Source organism: Podarcis pityusensis, assembly GCF_964106645.2.
Source record: "Podarcis pityusensis genome assembly, chromosome: Z".
NCBI classification, from domain to species: domain Eukaryota; kingdom Metazoa; phylum Chordata; class Lepidosauria; order Squamata; family Lacertidae; genus Podarcis; species Podarcis pityusensis.
Window position 1 is genome coordinate 1,682,598 of NC_138044.1, and position 22,399 is coordinate 1,704,996.

The 22,399-nt window shown below is 47.1% G+C and overlaps 1 protein-coding gene and 1 long non-coding RNA gene across 4 annotated transcripts in view; one reads left to right on the forward strand and one right to left on the reverse strand.

Moving 5' to 3' along the window:
• Window positions 1-22,399, reverse strand: part of RABGAP1 (RAB GTPase activating protein 1) — a 96,126-nt gene that overhangs the window by 6,413 nt on the left and 67,314 nt on the right. For all 3 annotated transcript variants that reach the window (XM_080990851.1, XM_080990850.1, XM_080990852.1), the window contains 7 exons: window positions 14,869-14,982; window positions 12,736-12,810; window positions 8,112-8,237; window positions 6,468-6,611; window positions 3,380-3,421; window positions 2,264-2,392; window positions 482-574 (listed from right to left, as the gene is read on the reverse strand). In XM_080990851.1, coding sequence (XP_080846977.1) covers window positions 482-574; window positions 2,264-2,392; window positions 3,380-3,421; window positions 6,468-6,611; window positions 8,112-8,237; window positions 12,736-12,810; window positions 14,869-14,982 — 723 coding nt within the window. The remainder of the gene's footprint in view (window positions 1-481; window positions 575-2,263; window positions 2,393-3,379; window positions 3,422-6,467; window positions 6,612-8,111; window positions 8,238-12,735; window positions 12,811-14,868; window positions 14,983-22,399) is intronic.
• Window positions 17,886-22,359, forward strand: LOC308468675. The gene is made up of 3 exons (XR_013981805.1): window positions 17,886-19,044; window positions 19,538-19,658; window positions 21,591-22,359. It is a non-coding gene; the product is annotated as an uncharacterized lncRNA (long non-coding RNA).

Below are 22,399 nucleotides of genomic sequence, written 5' to 3' on the forward strand. Positions count from 1 at the left end.
CCTGCTCCCCAAAATGCTTCCTTATTTTCAAGGCAGTAGCCCCAGCCTCTTGGTGCCCCCAAAGCAACCCCAGAGTGGTCACCCCAGAGGGCATCCTCCACCCTAAACCCTGCAATTAAACATTCATTGTAGCTGCCTGGAACTTGGCACTGCAAATAGGAGGCTAAGGAGCTTATTTATGTCTCATTTATGGAGGCCACCAACAGCTTGCCCACCAACAAAGACATGAGGTGGGTAAGCAGGCAGGAGACTGACTTTTGCAGACTGAATTACAAGGCTGGAATTAAATGCTGCATATAGCCAGCAGGGGCAGGACTTTTTCAGTGGTACCGGTTCCAGTGCCCCTGGTTATTAATTTGCCTTCTCAGAAAGGATTGCCTGGGACCGTACCTGATCTGTGGTCCCTACACAATACAACACTGAGACGTGTGGTTATCTGGTCCAAGGCTGGCCCCCAACATGACAGAATAACATAAATTACCTCAAATCTTTCTATGGGGTCTTCCTGCTGAGCCTGCTGCTCTCTCATGGCATGGTACTCCCGTTCATATTTCTTCAGCTTCTTTTGGCTAATCTAGGGGTGGGGGAGAGAATCAAGAGCATCTCAGTCAAGACATGTGGAGAAGCTGTGCTTTTGCTTCTTTTAACTCAAGATATCCGCTGGAGCCTTTTTATAAAAACAAAACGGAACTCTGATGATTGATTTGGCTGGGAGTCTCTTGCTTAGGAAGCTTACAGTTAGGCACCCTTCCAATTTACAGAGTTTGTCACTGGACACAGTAGGGAGGATAAATGAATTCTTATCAGTACAAGTGTGGAGGAGTTGTGCATGTCAGGAGAGGGACAGAGACTGTGACTTCAGAAGGACAGTGCCCCGATCACATAACCCTTAGAGCGCCTCAAAGCATCTTCAGCAAATGTCTCTCTCTCTCTCTCTCTCTTCTCTCTCTCTCACACACACACACACACACACACACACTGATCCAAGCTCCATGGAGAAGGTCTCCTCTTCCCTCGCCATTGCATCACAAACACAGACATTTTCCCCAGAACAATCTTTCATGTTTTCACCTCAAGCGAGAGCTGGAACATATCCTGGTTGGCTTCTTAATAAGGAGGGGGCTTCAGGCTGGGAGTGGGGCTCAGGTAGCATTTATTAACCTGTACATTTTAACTTGTGCTAAGTCCATATCTATTGTGGCACGGACTTTCTGGAGACCCCCTCTTTTATGCAATCTGGCAGTTTTTAAACATTCCCTGACACTTAAGAAAACACACTACCCAGTGCCCTGCTTTTCTAACTGCTGAAATGTTATCACACAAATCTAAAGCCTTGGATTTATTTTTTTGACTTGGATTAAGCAGTATATTTGCTCCGCAAAACAAACAGTGTGGTGTAGCAGAGTGTCTAACCAGGGTTCCAGCCCCACTCGGCCATGGCCCTGGGCCAGTCACTGCCTCTCAGCCTAACCTACCTCACAGGAATGTTGTTTTCGGGGTTAATGAGATGGGGAGGAGCCACATATGCCGCCTTGAGCTTCATGGAGAAAAGGTGGGAAGTAAATGCAGGAAGGGAAAGGGAAAAGTGAAGCAAACACACTCCAACCTCTTATCCCCGTGAATGGGCAAGCCAGCTAGCAAACCTGGGGCTCCCACCTGTCCCCCATCCCAATGCAGTAAGGTTTATTTTGAGGCTGGCTGAAAGGCAAACCAGCTCGCCCTACAAAAAGGCAATTATCACTGTGAGAGATGAACGGAAAGAACAACAACAGGCAAGACAGTCAATCAGAAGGGGATGGGGAGCACAATTTGCAAAACCACCACCTTCTCCCCCTCATCATCAGCCTCCAGACCAGCCTGGGGCTCCTCTAGATGTTCTGGACTACAGCTCCCATCAGCCCCAGTCCAGAACATCTGGAGGGCCCAGGCTGGTGCCAGAGGCTGCCCAGGAAGGATGCCAACAGTTTTGTTAAGGGATGTTGGAGCGGCACAAAACTTGTCCTCTTGCTCCCTCTACTGGCACTGATGCAGAAGCTCCACCAAGGCTCCCTCTGGCAGCGTAAGTCTCATGAGCTGTCTTCCTCCCTCCACTTTACAGCAGCTACTTAACTGTCTGGAAAGTCTCCAGTCACAACCAGAACAGGAGGCATCGCTGCTGGCAGTGCATGAGGGGCATATTCACCCTCCCACCCCCCTGAGTATTTCATAGCAAGGCTCCACTTAAATGCAACCCCACAAGGGCCAGCTGGTTCCACTCACATACCTTCATGCTGCAAGCCAACTCCATCAGCCTCTTGGCATTCTCCTCAGAGCGATATCGCTTGGGCAGCTGCACACGGAAAAACTTCAGAGCACCCTCGAAGTCAGTCAGCAGCAAGTCGTCCCTAGTTGTCTGAGAAAGTGCAGAGAAAAAGGGTTTCTGGAAAATGAAATTGTGTGGCACCCACATCCTGTAACCAAGAAAAGTGGTGGCAAAAGTAGCTTCATTTCTTCCTTAGGGAAGAACTTGGAAATGATATTTAACTCCGCTTTATTGAAAACAAAACACAAAACCCCCACAACACAACACAACACAACACATTCCTGTTGTCCTGTGTGGCTGTCTGCAGCCCAGTGCCAGATCACAACCCCCCCTGCTGGCTGGGGCCAGTGAAGTTTGCGGTCCCATGCACCCTGAGGGCAGCACCTTGGTGCAGGCTGGAGTCCTTTGTGATGGAAGACAGGATGGAGGGAAGGCTAGTAAGGTTAAGGGACAGGATATCTGGATTGTCGCAGACAGTTTAAAACTGAAAGTTTTGACAATGGCAGGAAGTTCTGAAGTAAGAGCAGCCTCCCTGCTTTCCCTATCCACCCACGCTAGTGGCAAAATGCAGGCACTGAGTGGGAGGAAAGCCTCATTCTGCTAGGTCCTTCCTAGCAAAGTACGGTTCATCCTTCCCCACTCCACCCCACCCCAGGGAAGACAAAGAGAGACAGACACTCCCGTCCAAGGTGGGCAGGAGGGAAGGATGCTCACAGTCTGTCCCGACTACCAGTGGGGAGTTATTGGATCCCGGCTCCTTCCTTCCTTCCTTTTTTCTTTTAAAAAAATAATGTCTATTTAGCCCAGCGCTTTTTTCTACGTTGCAAACATGGCCCCATGGGTGGGGAGAGAGATGTACAAGAGCCCCAAGGTGTTCAGCAAGAGCCCCATTGTAAAACTCACTCCACTGGAGCCAGCATCCACTAGTCATTCTCTTGCCAAGTTCTTTCTTTTAGACCCTGCTTTTAAAAACTGCAAGATAATTTTGCAGGCTTAAGGATTTCTACAGTGCAGACGTTCACTGCAGGGCCTTCGGCACAAATCGTGTGAAGCGGAACAGAGGGGCTGGATACTCACTTTTAACAACCCAAGGGCAACATTGAATATAACACTGATGCCCTGCAGGGGAAAAAAAACAAGAAAGAAAAGCAAGTAGTGAGAGACAAAACCAACCTTCGGAGCAGTCTCTTCCAAGTCTGTTCTGGACGAGAACTATCAGCCCCAGAACCCATCCTGATTTATAGTCTGTTAAACAGACAGGTCTTTCTCTCTGCTCCAAAGCCTTGATATCCTCTGCTAAGCGTCATCTTACTGCAGGGGGTGAGGACGTAAGCTAAATGTACCCAGAAGACTCAACAGCTCATTGCTGCTGTACAGGTTCCTAGAACAGAAGCTCCACCAGCAAGTCTGCATATATTTTTCTTGTAATTGTGGGCAGAGAAGAGAGAAAGAAGAGTGCCTAGACATTTGCACAGCTAGATCATGGGATGCAGCCTCCACCTGAACTGCTTTGATTTCAGGAAAGGGTTCCTATCCTTCATGGTTGAAAACGAAAAGCTGAAAATGGGCAGACAGTTCCTCTGGCAGCTCAGAAGAGACAGGCCAGAGCAAAGCTGATAGCTGCTATTTTCAGCAGGGTGCACCACTCTCCGCCCCATCTCTCTCTCTCACCCCCCCCCCCGAGGAGCACAAACCCCAGCTGGGAAAGGAACAGAACGATCTCTCAGTAAAAGGGGGCACAGCAGAACTGTGCCATTTTCCGAGGGGGAAAGTCCACTGAGAATTAATGAATGTTGCTAATTAGCAAGCGAGTAAACAAATTATTAAAACTGCCTCCCAGGAAGCCATTGCCACCACCACTGCTGCTGCTGCTGCCTGGCTAAAATGTGCTCTGTTCACTGCTCCCTCACAAGTGTGATTCAGACATGTTTCATCAATTTTGCTGCAAGGTTTGGAGGAACCCTCTAAATCTCTCGAACAGGAACACTGCACTGCATTGAATTCCACTTTTAAGTTCTCCTTCCAGGTCTGAGCCTTCAGCCCCCACAGATGTCCCTTGCACAATCCAGTGGTTGTTTAGGGAAGGGAATCCAGGGGAACCCTCCAAACATGGCTAAATAGTCTAGACCAGGGCCACCCTTACGATGCCCTCCAGATGCTGCTGCGCTGCAACTCCCTTCATCCCCGGCCAAAAGCCTTGCAGGCTGGGCCTGACAGGAGCGGGGGTCAAGCACAATCCCTTCCCCTGGTATGGCAGGCTGGTCCCCAAGAAGGTGCCCCAAAGGGAACTGGGTAGGGGGCAGCATGAATGGCCAATGACTTTCAAATATTTAAATCAGAAAAGGAGGGGAAACAATTCCTCACCAGAGTTCCACACCATCAGAATCCCAAAACAATCAGAAGTCCCAATGCCAAAAGTGTTTCTGCCAAATGCAGAATGGTGATTAATACCCAGTTGCCTTAAGACCAGGTCAGACTATGTCCCTCGTTCACACACCGTGACACACCCCAGTTAAGCGTTTTCCACAGAACTGCTTTGTTTCTCTTGCTCACTCTGCTCCTTCCCAATAGCACCAGGAAGAAACAAACCATGATCCCTGGCTTCAGCGCTATGTCCAAACCATGGGCTAGGTGTTGTTTCACTGCTAAGGAACCACAATCTGCAGGCAAGGTTTGCTCTTGGCTTACAGACTGTGGTTTGTTGGGGGTGGAATGAGCAAAAGTCCCCGGGTTGGGTGTAGTAGTAGCACAAAGCCAGGGATAGCGGTTTGCTCTCTCTGCAGGCCAGCAGGCAGGGGGCAAACAGTCCACAAAGGCATCCTCTCCCGTGACATATAGACTGGCATCGTCTACTCAGGCTGGCAGTGGCTCTCAAGCAAAGATCTCTCCCATCGCTGTAACTGGAGATGCAACTGAGCTGCAATCTCACCCCAGCTTTATGGATATTCCTAGCACATTATGACAACAATGAACTCAAACAAGAACAGCGCGTACTAGAAAGTGGCATGGAAAGACCTTACCCAAGCAATTGGCCATGGGTCCCACAGGGAAAATGCACCTCACCACCTGTGGGTCTCTTCTCCCAAGTAACTAAGACATCTAACCTAAGCATGCTTATTTCCTCCTTCCTCGCAGTGCATCTTCCTTGTGTGTCGTGTCCTTTTATAATGTAAGCCTAATGGCAGGGAGGGCTCTGTTTATTTATATGAATTGTGAGTTTCCTTGGGACCTCTTTATGGCTAAAGAGCAAGATGAAAAATTGCCTCAAAATAAAAAGACTTTTCTACCATCAAGCATGTTTGTCGACAGCATAGCAGTCCTCAGCACTCTTATTGTTGTGTTGCAGCATTTAGAAATGGAGGTGATTTTAATGCATTAGTTCCTTTTAACCTTTTGTATTTATTTTTTTTACCTCATTTTTTTTTACTATATATTTTAATGTAACAATATATTTTGGTTGATGTCGTTTCTTTAAATATTGCATTAGCATGTATATTATTTTCTGCAGCTGATACAACCATGATGGTAATAGAATCATAGAGATGGAAGGGACCCCTGAGGGTCATCCAGTCCAACCCCCTGCAATGCAGGAGTCCTGCCCACAGCCATCCCTGGGTGGGCTTGAACCACCAACCTTCTGGTTAACAGCGAGAATGACTAACCCATTGCGCCACATGAGGACTATACGCAACAATAAAAGCAAGCTTTTAGCAAGCTCTTCTTGGCACCACATTCTGCCCATAACTTAACCCGGTCATTTATGCCCAAAACTTTCTTGAAGCTGCTGAATCATTTCCTTCCTCCAGCACCAGCTGCTTGCACACAGCCCTTCAGAGATTAAGGGGGACAAAGCTGACCTCCTTTGCCAGTGACTCAATGTCCAGATCACACACAGGCACACAATAGGTGGATTCAAAGAAATGGGAGATTAACATCTAATGCACTGGCTGGAAGCTGCCATGATGCCATGTCTACAGAAGGCTGGAAAAACATCCATGAAAATGAACATGATTGTGAAACTGTTTATATATACCTTCCTTCTCTCCACCCTTTTATTTCTGCTTGCTTACAAGGAAGAGGAACTCTCGTGTGCTTAGTTTACAACTAAATATACCCATGTAAAGGGCCGGGATTACTGGAATTTGTCAAAGGCGATCGCCCTTACCTCACACAGCAGCAGGTCAATGATGTGGAAGACCATATAGAGGGGGAATTTTGCTGTGAACAGTGTGAGGAACCATTGGGATGCATACATGTGTGCTTCAAGGCTGATGTCCAGAAAGTGGTTGTAGAGGTCAGGAATGTACTCCTAAAAGAGAAGAAAAAGACAAAAGTTTGCCCCAAATAGCAATAAATAAATAAATAACACAACCATCTTCTCATCTGCAAGATGCTGTTTAAGATGGAAGCACACAACGGACTCATAATGCACCACAGAACATTTAAGCTTCCCATTAACGTAATTTAGAACGTTTAGGTCTCCTGGACATCAATGCCCCTGGGCAGCAACTGGCTTCAAAAAACACCCATTCTGGTGCATTAATGGTGGCAGCAGGGGAGGGGCAAGACCCAGTGCCCCCCCCCCCAATGACCCCAATGGCCTGCTGAAATGTCAAGACGCCGAAGGGCAGCCAGCTGCTAAAGGCTACTGCAATTGACCTGGCAAGGAACTTTTCACTTGTCTGGCATTCTAGAAACACAGGGATTCGGGCATGTGAGCCTGCTCAAACCGTAAAGTGCTAATCAGAGGCCCTGCCACGAATTCCTTCATCGCTGGAGATGTGGTAGGTGGACACGTGGGGGGGGGGCTACTCCACTGTGGCACCAAAACTGTGGAACGGCCTCCCGCGTGTGCTTCCCCACCCCAGCTGCATCTCCAGCAGCTTTCAGATGTGGAGCAAATAAATTCTTTTTCTAAGGGGTCAATCGGATGGCTGCTGGCAAAATGTAGACAAGTCTGTTACCTATAGGGTAACTTTAGTAAAAAATAAAATTAAACCACCAACCCCCCCCACCACCCCCCGCAAAAACAACTGCCAAGGGGATCTTTTTTACAAAACCTAAACCTAAATGAATTGAGGAACTTTGCAATCTTAAATTTTGACAATCTATATTTTAATTTATTCTTGGATTCTTATTACTGTTTTTGGTGACTAGTATTGCAATGGTCTTTGCCTAACGGACAATACAAATCTGACTAAGCATTTTCACTTAATGAATTCTTGGGTTGTCGTATCAAATATTATTATTATTATTATTATTATTATTAAATTCCACTGCTTCTCCTCTATTGTTATTCATTCATTCATTCATTCATTCAATATTACACTATATTTAGAGTGTGGCTCTTCTGAACAATTCACAAGATGCTTCAAGTACACTTGGTAGAAGAACAACAATTTAAAAAGAAAAAAGAAAGGAATTGAAGGGGAGAGAATAAAGGCATGCTATTCCAGGGCTGGGGAAAGCTCTGCTGCACTCCAGATGTTGCTACACTCCAACTCCCAGCATGGTCAGTAGGCAGGGATGATGGGAGCTGGAGTCCAGCAATGAGGCTTGCAGCAGCCACCCCACTCTCCCTGCCACTGTGCTACACACGCCGTTGCGATAGTCGTGGGAAGAAGAAAATGGCCAGGGGAAGAATGGGGCACAGCTTGTCTCATGATTAAAGGCCATGTGGCCACCCCTCAGCCAGGCCACCACTGTTAGCATCACCTCTGGACTTCACCTTGCAAAGAGCATCACTCTCTCGGATGAAACCCCGCCCCCTGTCAAATCTCGGTCTCCAGGGACAGACAGCACCCCTTACCTGCATGAGTCGCTCCAACTGATAAAACTTGCAGTGCAAATCTTCAAAATTCTGTTTGAAAAGCTCCCTGAGTCCATAGTCAAACATGATTTTGACCAGAACACTAAACGCCTGTTCTTCAGGCATCTGTCAAAGACAAAGAACAAAACCGGCTGTCATTTTTAAAAGGGTGTGGGGTGTGGGGTGGGGAGCTAAGCATGATAATCTAACTTCTTCCTTCAGTCTTTCCTACCAGTATGTTGAGAGAACCACCTTACTTTATTGGCAGCCAAACGTGGGCCACATTTACACCCTATTTTTAAAGCACTATACCTAGGGGTTGCCATATTTCGAAAAGTGAAAATCCAAACCACAAAAGTTGCTTAGTTTTTTTTTCTTCAAAGTTGCTAAACTTTTTTTGCCAGATCATAAAAAAGAAAGAAAAGAAAGAAAAGGACGTTTTTGAGCTACTTTTAAGGAAAATTTCCAAAATCTACACTTCCGACATGGAAGTCTGGATTTTCCTGGACATTTAAGCTATCCCACCCAGACACTGCTGGGAAATTTCAGGTGCATGGCAGTCCTAACTATACCACTTTAAACATCCATTCTGGGAGCTACAGTTTGTTGGGGATGTCAAGAGCTATTAGAAGACCCCCATTTTTCTCACAGGGCTAAGGCTCCCAGAATAGTTTAACAATCAAGCCCTCTTCCCAGGGAACTCTGAGAATTGTAGCTCTGGAATGCAGGGTCTCCTAACAACTCTCACCACCTTTAGCAAACCACAGCTTCCATTATTACTTTGAGGAAGCCATGACTGTTTAAAAGTGGTAAAGGTGTGCTTTAAATGTATGGTGTGAATGTGGCCCTACTCTACTCCCACAAGGAAAAGGCAGGAGATTATTGCTCATTCTTTCTGCCACCAATGAACCATATACCACCACAGGTTGTGTGAGAATATGACAGCAAGGGAAGGTTTAGCAGCAGTTCAGCAGAAAATGAGGAGTAAACTGATGGTGTCATATCTACTCTTAGGAACGGAAGAGCCCTGCATCTGATATTCGGAGCCATCCTGCCTCCAACAGTGAAAGTGGGGCACAGCAATCATGGCTAGAACCCACTGGTAGCCTTATCCACACCATGCCAGTCTTAAGTGGGTATCCTTACCCAGGAAAAGTCTGTCATCTTCCCCTGCTCAAAAACTCACCCGGGGAATAAAGCTCCTGTTTTCCCACAGTAATGAAGGTTCATGTTCTGGGCCAGGTCAACTGGGCCTTTTACAAGTTGAGGGGGGAATAGGTTTTTTAAAAAAGGTAAAGGATCTCTGGACAGTTAAGTCCAGTCACAGGCGACTATGGGGTTGCGATGCTCATCTCGCTTTCAGGCCAAGGGAGCCAGTGTTTGTCCACAGACAGCTTTCCAGGTCATATGGCCAGAAGGACTAAACCGCTTCTGGCACAATGGAACACGGTGATGGAAGCGAGAGTGCATGGAAACACCGTTTACCTTCCTGCCACAGCGATACCTATTTCATCTACTTGCACTGGCATGCTTTCAAACTGCTAGGTTGGCAGAAACTGGGACAAAGCCCGGTGACGCGGATCTGAACTGCCGACTTTCCAATCTGCAAGCCCAAAGGTTCAGTGGTTTAGATCACAGTGCCAATCGTGTCCCTACTGAGGGGGAAATAAAACTGTTGCAAAGAGGGAGTTTGTGGTGCTTTTGAAGAATGCACCAGGAAGGCTCATGCACACCTCATGAACATTTGAGAGGTGCACTCACGGAAGTCCAAGACCTCTATCCAAGGGCCTAGGAAAGCCACTCATTTTGAATGACATTTCCAGCTTCTGCTGCTCTGCAGGCTTCCCTCTCCTAAAGACAAGCAGGTCTTACAAAGGCTTACATCTCCGGAATGGGATTTAAGCTCTTAAAAACCCATCACAATCTTCCAAAAGCAACCTCAGAAGCAATTCTAAGATCCAATTTAAGTGCAATTTCATCTTCATTTCTTATGAATTGCACAGCTAATGCCTGCTTTGCCTGTGGCGAGGCGAAGAACCGCTAAATTCATTATTCTGCGAGGTCTCAAGTTTTCACAGTGAATATTGGGAGCTGCTGTTCAATTACAACAAAACCGCCCTTATGACTGGTGTTCAGAATTTCTACAACTTTCTTGTGTCATGGGGGGTGGGAAAAACTTTCCTCTCAAACTGACAGGAAGTCTGGTTTTCAGAGACACACCAAGTCTCTTTATATTTAGTATGACAAGATGGTACAGCCATCATTCAAATAAGCTGAAGGGTTGCTGGGGGCGGGGGGGGGATATTTTAAAAAAAGGAAAAGGAGCCTGCTGTGGATCAGAACAACAAATGGGCCTGGGAGCTCTGCAGAGTGTCATTCAGTAACTGACAGCAGAGATAACTAGTTTGAGGATGCGGGGAGGGAGCAGAGAAAGAGAACCAACAACATGAATGTGGTTTAAAAATAACTTTTAGCAGCGGAAAGGGAATTAAGGGTGTCAGAGAGAAGTAACTGCAAAAAATGCTCTGCACTGCTGCATAAGCAACGGCTGGAGTGGGGTGGACAGCCAGGGAAATGAAGCGAGACAGGGCAGGCATCCCTGGTGGTATTCTGAGTTGGCTGTTTCCAAGGAGCAAGAGAAAACTTGCAACCAGTACCCGAAGGGGGTCATCCAGACAACTCCTTTTGATTGTCCAAGATTTCCCCGTGGTGGACTCCGCACAGACCGGTTAGCCCCTCAAAGGCCCACATAACCTCTGATGTGTTAAGAGAGGGAAAGAAAAGACATTCAGCCTTGGGAGTGGGTGGTCATCTTAAACTACAAAGACCGCCCCCACCAGCTTTTATTTGACACCTGCAACAGTAGCCTCCCTTCAAGCCTTTCTACAAAGCTCATTTAGTCAGAGGCCACTGGTGAGATGTGGAAATCCGTCCAGCCAGGCACCAGAAGAAACCTGTGGCCCAGAGCCCACGCTGGTCCCAGGAGGACTTCGAACTGAGCAGCCTGGTAACCTGACTTGACTCCCCGACTGACAAAAGCAGGAAGAGAACATGCCACCCATCTTCCTGGTAAATGCACAGGATTTATGAAACTTGGACCTGTACCAAAATGCTGCACTGTGGAGAGCTTGTGCTCAGGGTGCCAACCAGCCAGACATGCCCTTTGCCAGGATACTCCATTCAAACACCAACAGATTTCCTGACTGCCCATCCTACTGTCAGGGACTGGGCAGAAGAGGAGGAGGAATAGTGGAGAACGCCCCCTCAGCCTGAACCTTCCAGAGAAGAGGAAGACAGTAGAGATTTACAACAGTGGGTTGCGGGAGGTCACAGCTCAGAGGCTGCAGAAGGGAGAAGCTGGGAAATATTGGGAGAGGAACAGGAAGAAGCAGCAGCACCAGGGGAGAGGCAGCGGACAGACTCAGTGTATTTAGAAAGCATTCCAGGACACCCCCCCTGAACCCGGTGGGCATTGAAAGTAGGAGATGAGAAAGCTCAGAGGCAGAAAGCACAGATCAGCCAACATAGGGATGGCGTATAATGGGAGAGATGGAGGGGGTGGGGTTTCACTCGGAGCAACGCCATTACTACAAGAGGCAGCTTTTCTAAGCCTCTCTCTGTGAATTTTGAATAAAAGACTTGGTAAGAACTCTCCTTGATATCTATCCCTGGTAGCCTACCGTGGGGGGATCGGATTCCCTGGAGCCTGACACCTACCACCCAGATTCTGCAGCCAACGAGCATGCTCAGTCCTTATTGGACTGTGTGTTTTTCCTTTTCCTACTTCTACAAACCTTGGGCTGCTCCTCCCCACCAGCAAGCATTCTCCCTATCTCAATTTGGGCTGCAAATCTGCCCTAGCTCTGCAACCAAGTTCACTATTAGCATGTACGAAGAATGAAAAATTTCAGTTCTGTAACATCTCTAGAAGAGACAGCATCCATGTATGGAGCAACTGTTTCTGGATGTGAGGAAGCTTCGGGATCTTCACAATAGATCCACCTGCATTACTGCTCAATAACACAAAGAACAACAAGAAACCAACAGGCAGCCTGGATAGAGTTTGGATTTGTTAACAACCTGATCCAGCAGAGCTCTTCTGTCTGTTCTTACATATAAATTATACGTACAATTAATTACATATACATATAAACTATAGGATAATTGTCCTGGTTTTGATGATATAAAAATCACTAAACCTGCAGTGTCATTGCTAGTTGATGGTTAGGTAACTGCTGCAACCTTTGGTTTGTGGGCACATAAGAAGGCTTTAATGTATGTTTCAGCAAACAGCATCAAAGGCGATTTAGGGGGAAAGGGAACGAAGGGTGACATTACATTCAAGGAAACCAATATAAGACACAGAACATACATGGATGGGTCACATACCAGGGTCTTCTAAACTCTCGGGCACATTTGCCCATCCTCCTGCCAGGTTCAAAGTACTCACAGATTCTGATGAATTAAACAGGTCTTGGGCAGGGAGGAAGGAGGGGAAGGCTAAGCAACAGGTGTGCTGCAAAGGGAGACTGGATTGTGCCTGAGTGCCACAGAGGACCTCCCACCCCACCCTTTGGAACCTTCTTGCACAGGGCCCTCTCTCAGGTAGCAAAGAGGAACTCACATGTAGAAGCAGCACAGCAGCAAGGAATGACTGGCCCTGGCAGTAGCCAATCTCTTCATCGTAGACAGAATAGGCCTGGAAGAAGAATCAGGAAACGGTCAAGACTTCAACAACACAAGATGCCCCACCTGAATGATTGCTTGCTTGCATTTACAGCCTGCATTCCCTCCAAGGAGCTCATAGTTCTCCTCCCCACTTTATCCCCACAACAACCCTGTGAGGTAGGTTAGGTTGAGAGGAAGTGATTGGCCCAAGGGAACCTAGGGTGCTTCATGGCCAAGTGGGGGGGGGGATTTGAACCCTGGTCTCCCAGGTCCTAGTCTGACACTATAACCACTAGACCACCACCACCACTGGCTTGGCCACAACCACCCCTGCTCCATTCAAAACAGCTCCCCAGCTTCAGTGTGCATCTGTATATTATGGCACGCAGGCTGCTTGTTGCGCAGAAAGAGTGTTGCTGTGGCAGGGGGCAGGTTATGAAGGTCACCACCTTCTGGCTGAAAACAAGGGCTGCCTCCGTCTCACCCATCAAGAGAACCAACCTTGTGCCAATCACACAATCTGTCTGCACGTGGAATAGCTTGGAGCAAGTCAGTGAAGGCTGCTAAGGAGGCAATTTGGGGCAAGGGGGTGCTTATCCTGACCAGGATTTCACAAGTCACAAGAAAAGCGAAAGGTCTGCAGAGGATCTGCCCACCAAAGCCTTGGGCTCCCTGGCCTTTTGCAGGCAGGGAGCCCAGCACACCTAGCAAGAGGGGCATAATTTCACTCAATGGTATTTTAGAGAGAGAGAGTGGAAAGCTAAGTCCTGGGCTAGGGTCTTGGTTCACTGAGCTGCAAGGATGGGGGGAGGGGGCTGAAGCATAAATGCACACCGTGGGGATCTGGCGCGCACATCCAACTCTCCCAAAATAAGCCAGAGCATGTTTGAGACCCGAAGTATTTTATGCAGGGATAATAACACAAAAACAAATCTTTCAAGCTGCGCCGTTAAGTCTTTGATTTGAATATCAATTATACACAGGGAGCGGATAGGAAGCTGCTTGCGCCAGTCCTTGGTCCGCGTCCCACGCAGAGCTCATCCTTTTTAATGGTGTGCTTTGTCAGAGAGCTTAGGAGGTGGCCAGGAAGCCAAGCTGCTTTCCCAGGCCAAACAGTCTCTGGAGGAGGAGCAGGCAGCAATGGCAGCTTTCTAAATGCCAGGTTCAAAGAGCCGGATCCTCCGGTCAAGCAAGGTAAAGGGATCAAACCAGAGTGCGGACATTTTTTATTTTAACCTGCTAATTGCCTCCCGCATTTTAATGAGTGGCTTGAATGTGTTTGTGGTTTGCCTTATAATGCAAATGAGGAGCTGAATAATTTTCCAGAGTGTTAGAGGGGAGCAAAGATCCTTTTGCTGAGACTTCCTTTGCTCTCTGCCACATGAAAAGAAATACAGCAGCCGCTCCAGTTGATGCAAGGAGCCCAGAAGATCTGGGAATGCCCTTTGAGGCAAAAGGCTGATTTGCCCAGGCATCCACGAGCACAAACTTACCCACCTTGTGCCCTCTGGATAATTCTGGACTACAATTCCAGTAAGGCTAAATTAGCAGGCACAACAGGCAATATGTTTCAACAACCTTTTTGCTGGGGGTGTTTAGCCTGGAGAAGAGAAGACTGAGAGGGGATAGGATATCCATCTTCAAATATCTGAAGGGCTGCCACATGGAAGACAGAATAAGCTTGTTTTCTGCTGCTCCAGAGGGTGGGACCCAAGACAATGAATTCTAATGACAAGAAATAAAATCCCAACCAAATGATAGGAAGAACTTTCTAATGGTAAGAGGTGTTTGACATGGAATAGGCTACCTCAGAAGGTGACAGATTCTCCCTCGATGGAGGTTTATAACCAGAGATTGGAAGGTCACCTGCTGGTATTTAGCTGTGATACTTGTAATGCAGGAGGCTGGGCTAGAGGACCTTTGGGGGTCCCAACCCCATAATTCTATTATCAACACTACTATCTCACACTTGGAGGTGCTTTCAAGACAAAGAACCCAGGGCTAAGCTGGCCTAGCACATTTATTCCCACAAGGAAGCTCCACCATCCTGGTCCACAAGTGAGCCAGGACAGTATCCCGGTCAGGGTACCTTGCATATTTTGTACAGGGAGTCCTGGCCATCTCCCCCAGTGTCCTTGAAGTAGTCATGGGCAGGGAACGTCCGGTTGATGTCGCGTGTGATGGCACTGTCCTGGGGAGACTCCTGCAAAGCCAAGGAGAGAGAAATTGGGGGAGACTGTTAAACCCCAGAATTATGGGTGTGGTTGCAGCTAAAATAAGACGCTGGGGACGGAGGCAGGAGCGTGAATCAGAGATAGCATTTTCCAATTTTAAAGTGAGAGGGCACATGTAAGAGAAAGGCGCTGTCAGTTCACACTCTCATTAAGATTCTTCATTTCTACGTGAAAATCCAGTGCAGAGGAGGAATCTACAGGAGGCAAAGGGTGACCTTAAGCATTAGTAGGAGTCAAGGGGGAGAAAATAAAAGCTCAAGGTGCCAGATTCCCCCACCTCTTTCTGGGTACTATTCCAGCTCTAGACACAGGCTACTCAGGACCAGCTATTGAGGTTCCCTGGTCCTGCTTAGTATCAAGATTTATGCAGACTACTCAATGGAACCAGTTGTGGGAGAAGGGGAGAAAAGAATCACCTTCCCTTGCAGAGTCAAGAGTGCCACATTTAAATCGATAAAAGAAAACAGACTCCCACTTCCTGTGCAGAGTTTATGGAAGGTTAACCAAGTTTCTTACCTCTTTCACCCAGGAAGTTGTAGCAACATAGGAGGGTGCCTTACACGGAGTCAGATTATAGATCCATCTGGCTCAGGACTGACTGGCAGCAATGGCCCTGCAGAGTTTCAGGCAGGGGTCTCCCTCAGTCAGGAATTGCAATGGAGATGCTCTACCACTGAGCTATTCTCTCACCTCCCTCCCACTCCCCAGTGAGCATCCCACCAGTAATTATTATCACTATTTATTAGATTTGTATACTGCCCTTCATTTGTAGAGTGGTTCACACACCTTGTACATTTTATACCATCCAACAACCTGTTACGTCTGCACGGTGAGCAGCTTCCATCATCAGCTCTGCACGGATTCACACAGAGGCTCTAGTTTCACTGCAGACTCTCAAAGCCCAAAGCACAGCATTATTCTCCAAGTTCTGAGCCTGACAGGTGATGGGTGGTGACTACTTTGCACAAGCCGCTGTCCTCCTTCTCCAAAGGGCTGAGCTGGCACTTGCAGGCAGAGTCGTGGCCATTTCATTGAACTCAATACTGCACTGGCCATAGCTACAAGAGCCACAATTGCAGAATTCTGACCAGGAAAACTCCCTATTTACTTTTTGTTCAAATGAAGCTTCTAGTCTTCAAGGTTGCAGAAATAACATAGGCAACGTTTGGTAAAATAACAGACCAGTAGGGAAGCGAGCAGGATTTTTGCTGATGGGTCGTGCCAGCATAGGAAGCTTATACCTGGCTAAACTGTTTGCCCCTCTAGACTAGTGCTGTTTAATCTTGACTGGCAATAGCTCTCCAGGCAGCAAGATAATTCCCCATCACTTATTACCTGACCCCTTTAGCTGGAAATGCAGGCAGCTGAATCAGGGATGTTTGCACTTGCACTGCTCTTCAGAACTCCCCCCTCCCCCCCCCAAAACCCCCCACTATAAGAAGAAAAATGAATTCTGCAAAAAAATATGTGCAGACCTGCCAATCTGGTCCTGAACTTATTTATTTAAAATTTAAAAAATCCTTCCAGTAGCACCTTTAAGACCAACTAAGTTAGTTCTTGGTATGAGCTTTCGTGTGCAAGCACACTTCTTCAGATACACTGAAACAGAAGTTGCCAGATCCTTCTATATAGTGAGAAGGTGGGGAGGGGTATTACTCAGAAGGGTGGTGGGAATGGGAGATTGGCAGATAGCTGGGATGAGCCTGCTGACGACTCTTAACGACTGTAATGGGTCTTACAGGAAAAGGCAAGGGGTGAGAAGGTGAGAAATGGCTTAGTCATGTATAATGGGATAAGAATCCAATGTCTTTGTTCAAACCAGGTTTCTCCATGGTTTTAAGTTTGGTAATGAGTTGCAATTCAGCAGCTTCTCTTTCCAGTCTATTTCTGAAATTCCTTTGTAGTAAAACAGCTACTTTGAGATCTTGTATAGAATGTCCTGGGAGATTAAAGTGTTCTCCTACTGGTTTCTCTGTTTTGTGATTCTTGATGTCAGATTTATGTCCATTTATTCTTTGGCGTAAGGTTTGGCCTGTTTGTCCAATATAGAGAGCTGAAGGACACTGTTGGCATTTGATGCCATACACAATGTTAGATGATGAGCAATTGAATAGTCCCGAGATGGTATGTGTGATGTTGTTGGGGCCAGTAATGGTGTTGTCCGGGTGTATGTGGCAGCAAAGTTGGCATCTGGGTTTATTGCAGGCTCTGGTGCCCGTGTCCGTGTTAAGTCTGGTTGTAGTATTATTGTGGGTTAGGAGTTGTTTAAGATTGGGTGGCTGTCTGTAGGCAATGAAAGGTCTTCCTCCCAGAGCTTGAGAAAGAGAACTGTCATTGTCCAGGAGAGGTTGTAGATCTCTGATGATGCGTTGTACTGTTTTAACTTGGGAGCTGTATGTGATGACTAGAGGTGTTCTGTTATTTTCTTTTTTGGGTCTGTCTTGCAGCAAGTTCTCTCTGGGTATAAGTCTGGCTCTGTTGATCTGTTGTCTAACTTCATCTGCTGGGTATTTTAGTTCTGAAAAGGTTTGCTGTAGATCTCTTAGGTGAGAGTCTCTGTCTGTAGAATTGGAACAGATGCGGCTGTAACGTAGTGCCTGGCTATATACAATGGACTGTTTGGTATGTTTGGGATGGTAGCTAGAGGCATGTAGATATGTTTGTCGGTCAGTTGGTTTACGGTATAAGGTGGTGTCCATGCGCCCATCCTGTATTTTTATAGTAGTGTCCAAAAAATGTATTTCTTGCATAGATTGATTCATTGTAAGGTTGATTGTGGGGTGAAAATCATTAAATTTCTGGTGAAAGGTGTCCAGGGTCTGTTGACCATGTGTCCAGATGATAAAAATATCGTCAATGTATCGCATTATTTAAGTGTGCTTACAAGTGTCCTGCTTGATGGGAAATTTGAACATGGTGGAAACCCGCCCCCCCCCAAAGCATTATGCCTCCCTGGCCTTGCCAAATTAAAAACCAAACAATATTTGTGGACTTTCCGATACCCTGCTCTCAATTAACACCCTAACAATGCAATTACTGTGTATCTGAGTCTTTAAGGTGGAGTTTGCTTGAAGCACAGAACCAAGTAAGCAAAGCTTGCAAAAGGACAACCACAGTTACTGTCGACAATCTCCTATCCCCAATGTGTTACTTTAAGCAGAAGCGAATTGTGGTAGCTTTCGAATGGTACTGGTGGGCGGGGGCACGGAAAACCCCTCTAGAAAAAAGGTGTGATACTATTAAGTGAGACACCAACCTACCAACCTGTTCAGGGGGATGAGTTTGAGATGACCGGGTTGCTGCGATTCATTTATTTATTGCATTTATCTCCCATTTTTTCCTCCATGGAGCACAAAGTGGCGTACACAGTTCTCCCCCTCTCCATTTATCCCCCCCCCCCGCAACCCTGTGAAATAGGTTAGGCTGAAAGAGGCAGTGACCACCCCCAAGGTCACCCAGTGAGCTTCATGGCTGAGCGTGGAGCTTGAACGCTGGTCTCCCAGGTCCTGGTCTGCCACTGCAACCACTACACAACATTGGGCCGTGGGTGTTAGATGCAAGAGCGACATGCTTCTCTCTCCTAAACGTGTAGTGGCACCAAGACTTGGCCGAAGGCTTTTGGAACCACTACCCTTTTGCTGGAACATTCTGTTTAGGGAGTGAAAGGAAGGGGGGTGGGAAATGTACGGAAATGATAACATTTTGAAATGTGTGTTTTGGTGGTGCAAACAGAATGCAGTCACAGCTATTGTGTGAGCCCCTTCTCCAGCTCCTATTTTTATACCTTTTTGTGAAGAATGGATGTCTGGGTCATTTCTCAGGCTTCTGGTGTGGGAGTGGGGGCAAGGCAAAGGGAAGCGCTTGGAAGTGTGCTTGCACACCCTGGGATTGAAAACAGATGGCGATAAATGGCAGGAAGAGGGCAGGAATGGCATAGGTGGGAGAGCAGAGCATTCTCCACTGTGAGAATGGAGGGCGGCTGGCACCGGAGCCATCTCAGCACTTTTCCAGGCACAGCCAGGCTCAGAAAGGTACCGTATATTTGAGGGGGGGGCGCTAGAGGCTAAAAGAAGAGGGAGGGCTTAAGTAAGATGCATGTTATAATGCCAAATTATCTGAAACTGACTGCACGTGCATTCAAATAAAAGAGGAAAATCTTCAAACAAAAATCATTCTCAACACATGTTTTCTCCAACAGTTCCTGTTCTTTGGCTATGGCATGGGTAGGCAAACTAAGGCCCAGGGGCCAGATCCGGCCCACGGACGGTCTGGCAATCAGCGTGTTTTTACATGAGTAGAATGTGTGCTTTTATTTAAAATGCATCTCTAGGTTATTTGTGGGGCCTGTCTGGTGTTTTTACATGAGTAGGCTGTCTCCTTTTATTTTAAAATGTATCTCCGGGTTATTTGTGGGGCTTGCCTGGTGTTTTCACATGAGTAGAATGTGTGCTTTTATTTAAAATGCGTCTCTGGGTTATTTTGGGGCATAGGAGTTCATTCATTATTATTTTTTTCAAAATATAGTCCAGCCCCCCACAAGGTCACAGGGACTGTGGACCGGCTCCCTGCTGAAAAAGTTTGCTGACCCCTGGAGTATGGCAAAGTAAAGGATGATGTATTTCTTCCAAGGGGCTCAAAATGGCAGGTAGGCTGGATTGCATCCCACCCTCTGGTCCCCAGATCCCATTGGTGCTGGTGCTCATTCAGCCTGGTGTATTTTTTAGGCCCCACCTTATTTCTGTGCTTTTAGGATCTCTTAAAGGACTTTTTGGGACGCGGGTGGCGCTGTGGTCTAAACCACTGAGCCTAGGGCTTGCTGATCGGAAGGTCGGCAGTTCGAATCCCCGCGACGGGGTGAGCTCCCGTTGCTCGGTCCCTGCTCCTGCCAACCTAGCAGTTCGAAAGCACTTCGAAGTGCAAGTAGATAAATAGGTACCACTCCAGCAGGAAGGTAAACAGAGTTTCCATGCGCTGCTCTGGTTCGCCAGAAGCGGCTTAGTCATGCTGGCCACATGACCCGGAAGCTGTACACCGGCTCCCTTGGCCAATAAAGCGAGATGAGCGCCTCAGCCCCAGAGTCGTCCGCGACTGGACCTAATGGTCAGGGGTCCCTTTACCTTTATCTTTAAAGGACTTTTTAATATTGTGTTTCAATCATTGTAGCCTTGGGACTTTAAGAGCAGAGAGTGGGATAACAAGAATGCAGAGAAGAGAGGGCAAAAGTAAGTAGCTGGAGCCAAAACCAATGGCCAACTAATTCCAGTTTTATGCCCACCCTCTCCCCTGCTGAGTCCCACACAGCTGGCTGTACCCCCTGGGCTGCTTGTAAGAAGGCAAGTAGGCAGGCCCCCCAGTGCTGGCTGAGGGCACGCTGACAGTACCCTCATCACCTTAATGGGGATACGACCCACCCTCAGAACAGGCCACCTGTATGGAAGGCAAAATTGAGAGAGCCTGACTAGCTTGCAATCACTCTGTGGGCTTCGTGACAGAAACTGGGGGCCTAAACTATTGAGAGCCTGTGTGGCGCTGTGGCCAGAGCGCCAGACCGTGACCTGGGCAACCAGAGCTCAAATCCCCACACTCAGGCATGAAGGTGTGACCCTGGGCTAGTCATGCACTCTCAGTCTAACCCACCTCACAGGGTTGTTGTGAGGATTAATAACGTGTGGAGCGGGGTGCCACCCTGCACTCAGAGGAGAGGCAGGGTATAAATCAAATAAATGAATGGTTAATGAAGTCTTAAATATGTCTTATGGGGAGGAGGGAGGGCAAGGAAAGTTCGTGGGATTAACGGGTGGGAAGCAGCACAGAGCAGAACTGGGTTCTTCACTACACAGGAGAATACTTGGGCCCCTTAAACCTTTGAGGAGGACAGCTTTGTAAGGATCCCCATTCCTTCTTGGAACAGCAGCCACCCAGAGATCAGAGCAAGACTGGCTTGACAGAGGAGAATGTGCATTCATCCAAAGCCAACTTACAGAAGTCACTGCAACACAGTGTGGTGGTCATGGGTATTGGCTTAGATCATAAGCAGCCAACGTGGAATTTTCCAGATGATAACTGAGCCGCATCCTTTGGAGGGCACCACATTGCCTACCCCTGTCTTAAACTGCTTTTTAATTTTGGAAAGGAATAATAATAATAATAATAATAACAACAACAATAATAATTTATTTATACCCCGCCCATCTGGCTGGGTTTCCCCAGCCACACTGGGCGGCTTCCAACAAAATATTAAAAATACAATAAAACACCAAACATTAAAAACTTCCCTAAACAGGGCTGCCTTCAGCTGCCTTCTAAAAGTCAGATAGTTGTTTATTTCCTTGACATCTGATAAATTTATTTCAAATAAATCCATGGAGAATGCAGGTGGGCTTGCTAATATCTAAGCAATGATGGCTAAATGGAACCTACATGTTAAAGTGGTAACATATCACTGGCTACCATATGCTTGAGCAGAGGAATAAACAACAGAGAAGGGCTACCTCCATCTATTCTTTGCCATTAGAGAGGATTAGAGAGACCTTGGTCGGATCCACTGAGTAATCCAATTCTGTTTTTTGCCCAACAGCAGAGGAACCTGTGGCCCTTCAGGTTATGTTGTCCTGCTGGCAGCAGCCAGCACGGCCAATGGTCAAGGATGAAGGAAGATGAAGATGATGATGATGGGAGATGGAGCCCAGCAACACCTGGAGGGGCCACCACAGGTGCCCCAACCCTGATACTGTAGTCATGCCAAAGCTTAATGACTGGGTTGACCATCCGCGTGCCAATGGAGGGGGGGGGCTTTATTACGGCTGCTCCGACCTTAAAACTAAATTCAATGGAGAGTCTTAAAGACAGACTGGGTTTGGGGTGGGGGAAACGCTTCCTGGGAACTCGTCCTGCACACAATCCTAGTGAAAATGAGAGTGGCTCAAAAGCACTACCACGAATGGAGCATGCTCAAGAGAACCTTCTCTCCTCTGCTGGTGTTGGAAGGCTTCAAACTTTTGTGCTGTATACAACATTGAAGTCTCACATCAAACATAACTGATATGTAAAAAGGACTTTATGATCTGAAAATAGAGACAAGGTATGTACTTTTGTAACCCAAGAAAATTTTTAATAAAAACAAATAAATGGGAAAAAAATTAAAATTCTGCTGGCTTCCATGTCAAGGACTAAATGGGGAGTGCTTTGGTTGTGGGATCTGTTGGGGCATCACTGTATATTTCTCCTTCTGAATTGCTGTTACCCCTTGGGGAGGGGAGGGGAAACTGAATCAATCAAATGTCTATCTTTTCATTCTGTCTTGGAGTAAGCAGCTGCACTGAGAACTACACCTGGGATTTTTTTTTGATTTTTTTTTTTTAAAGGTTCTCATCCTGCAAAGCTCAA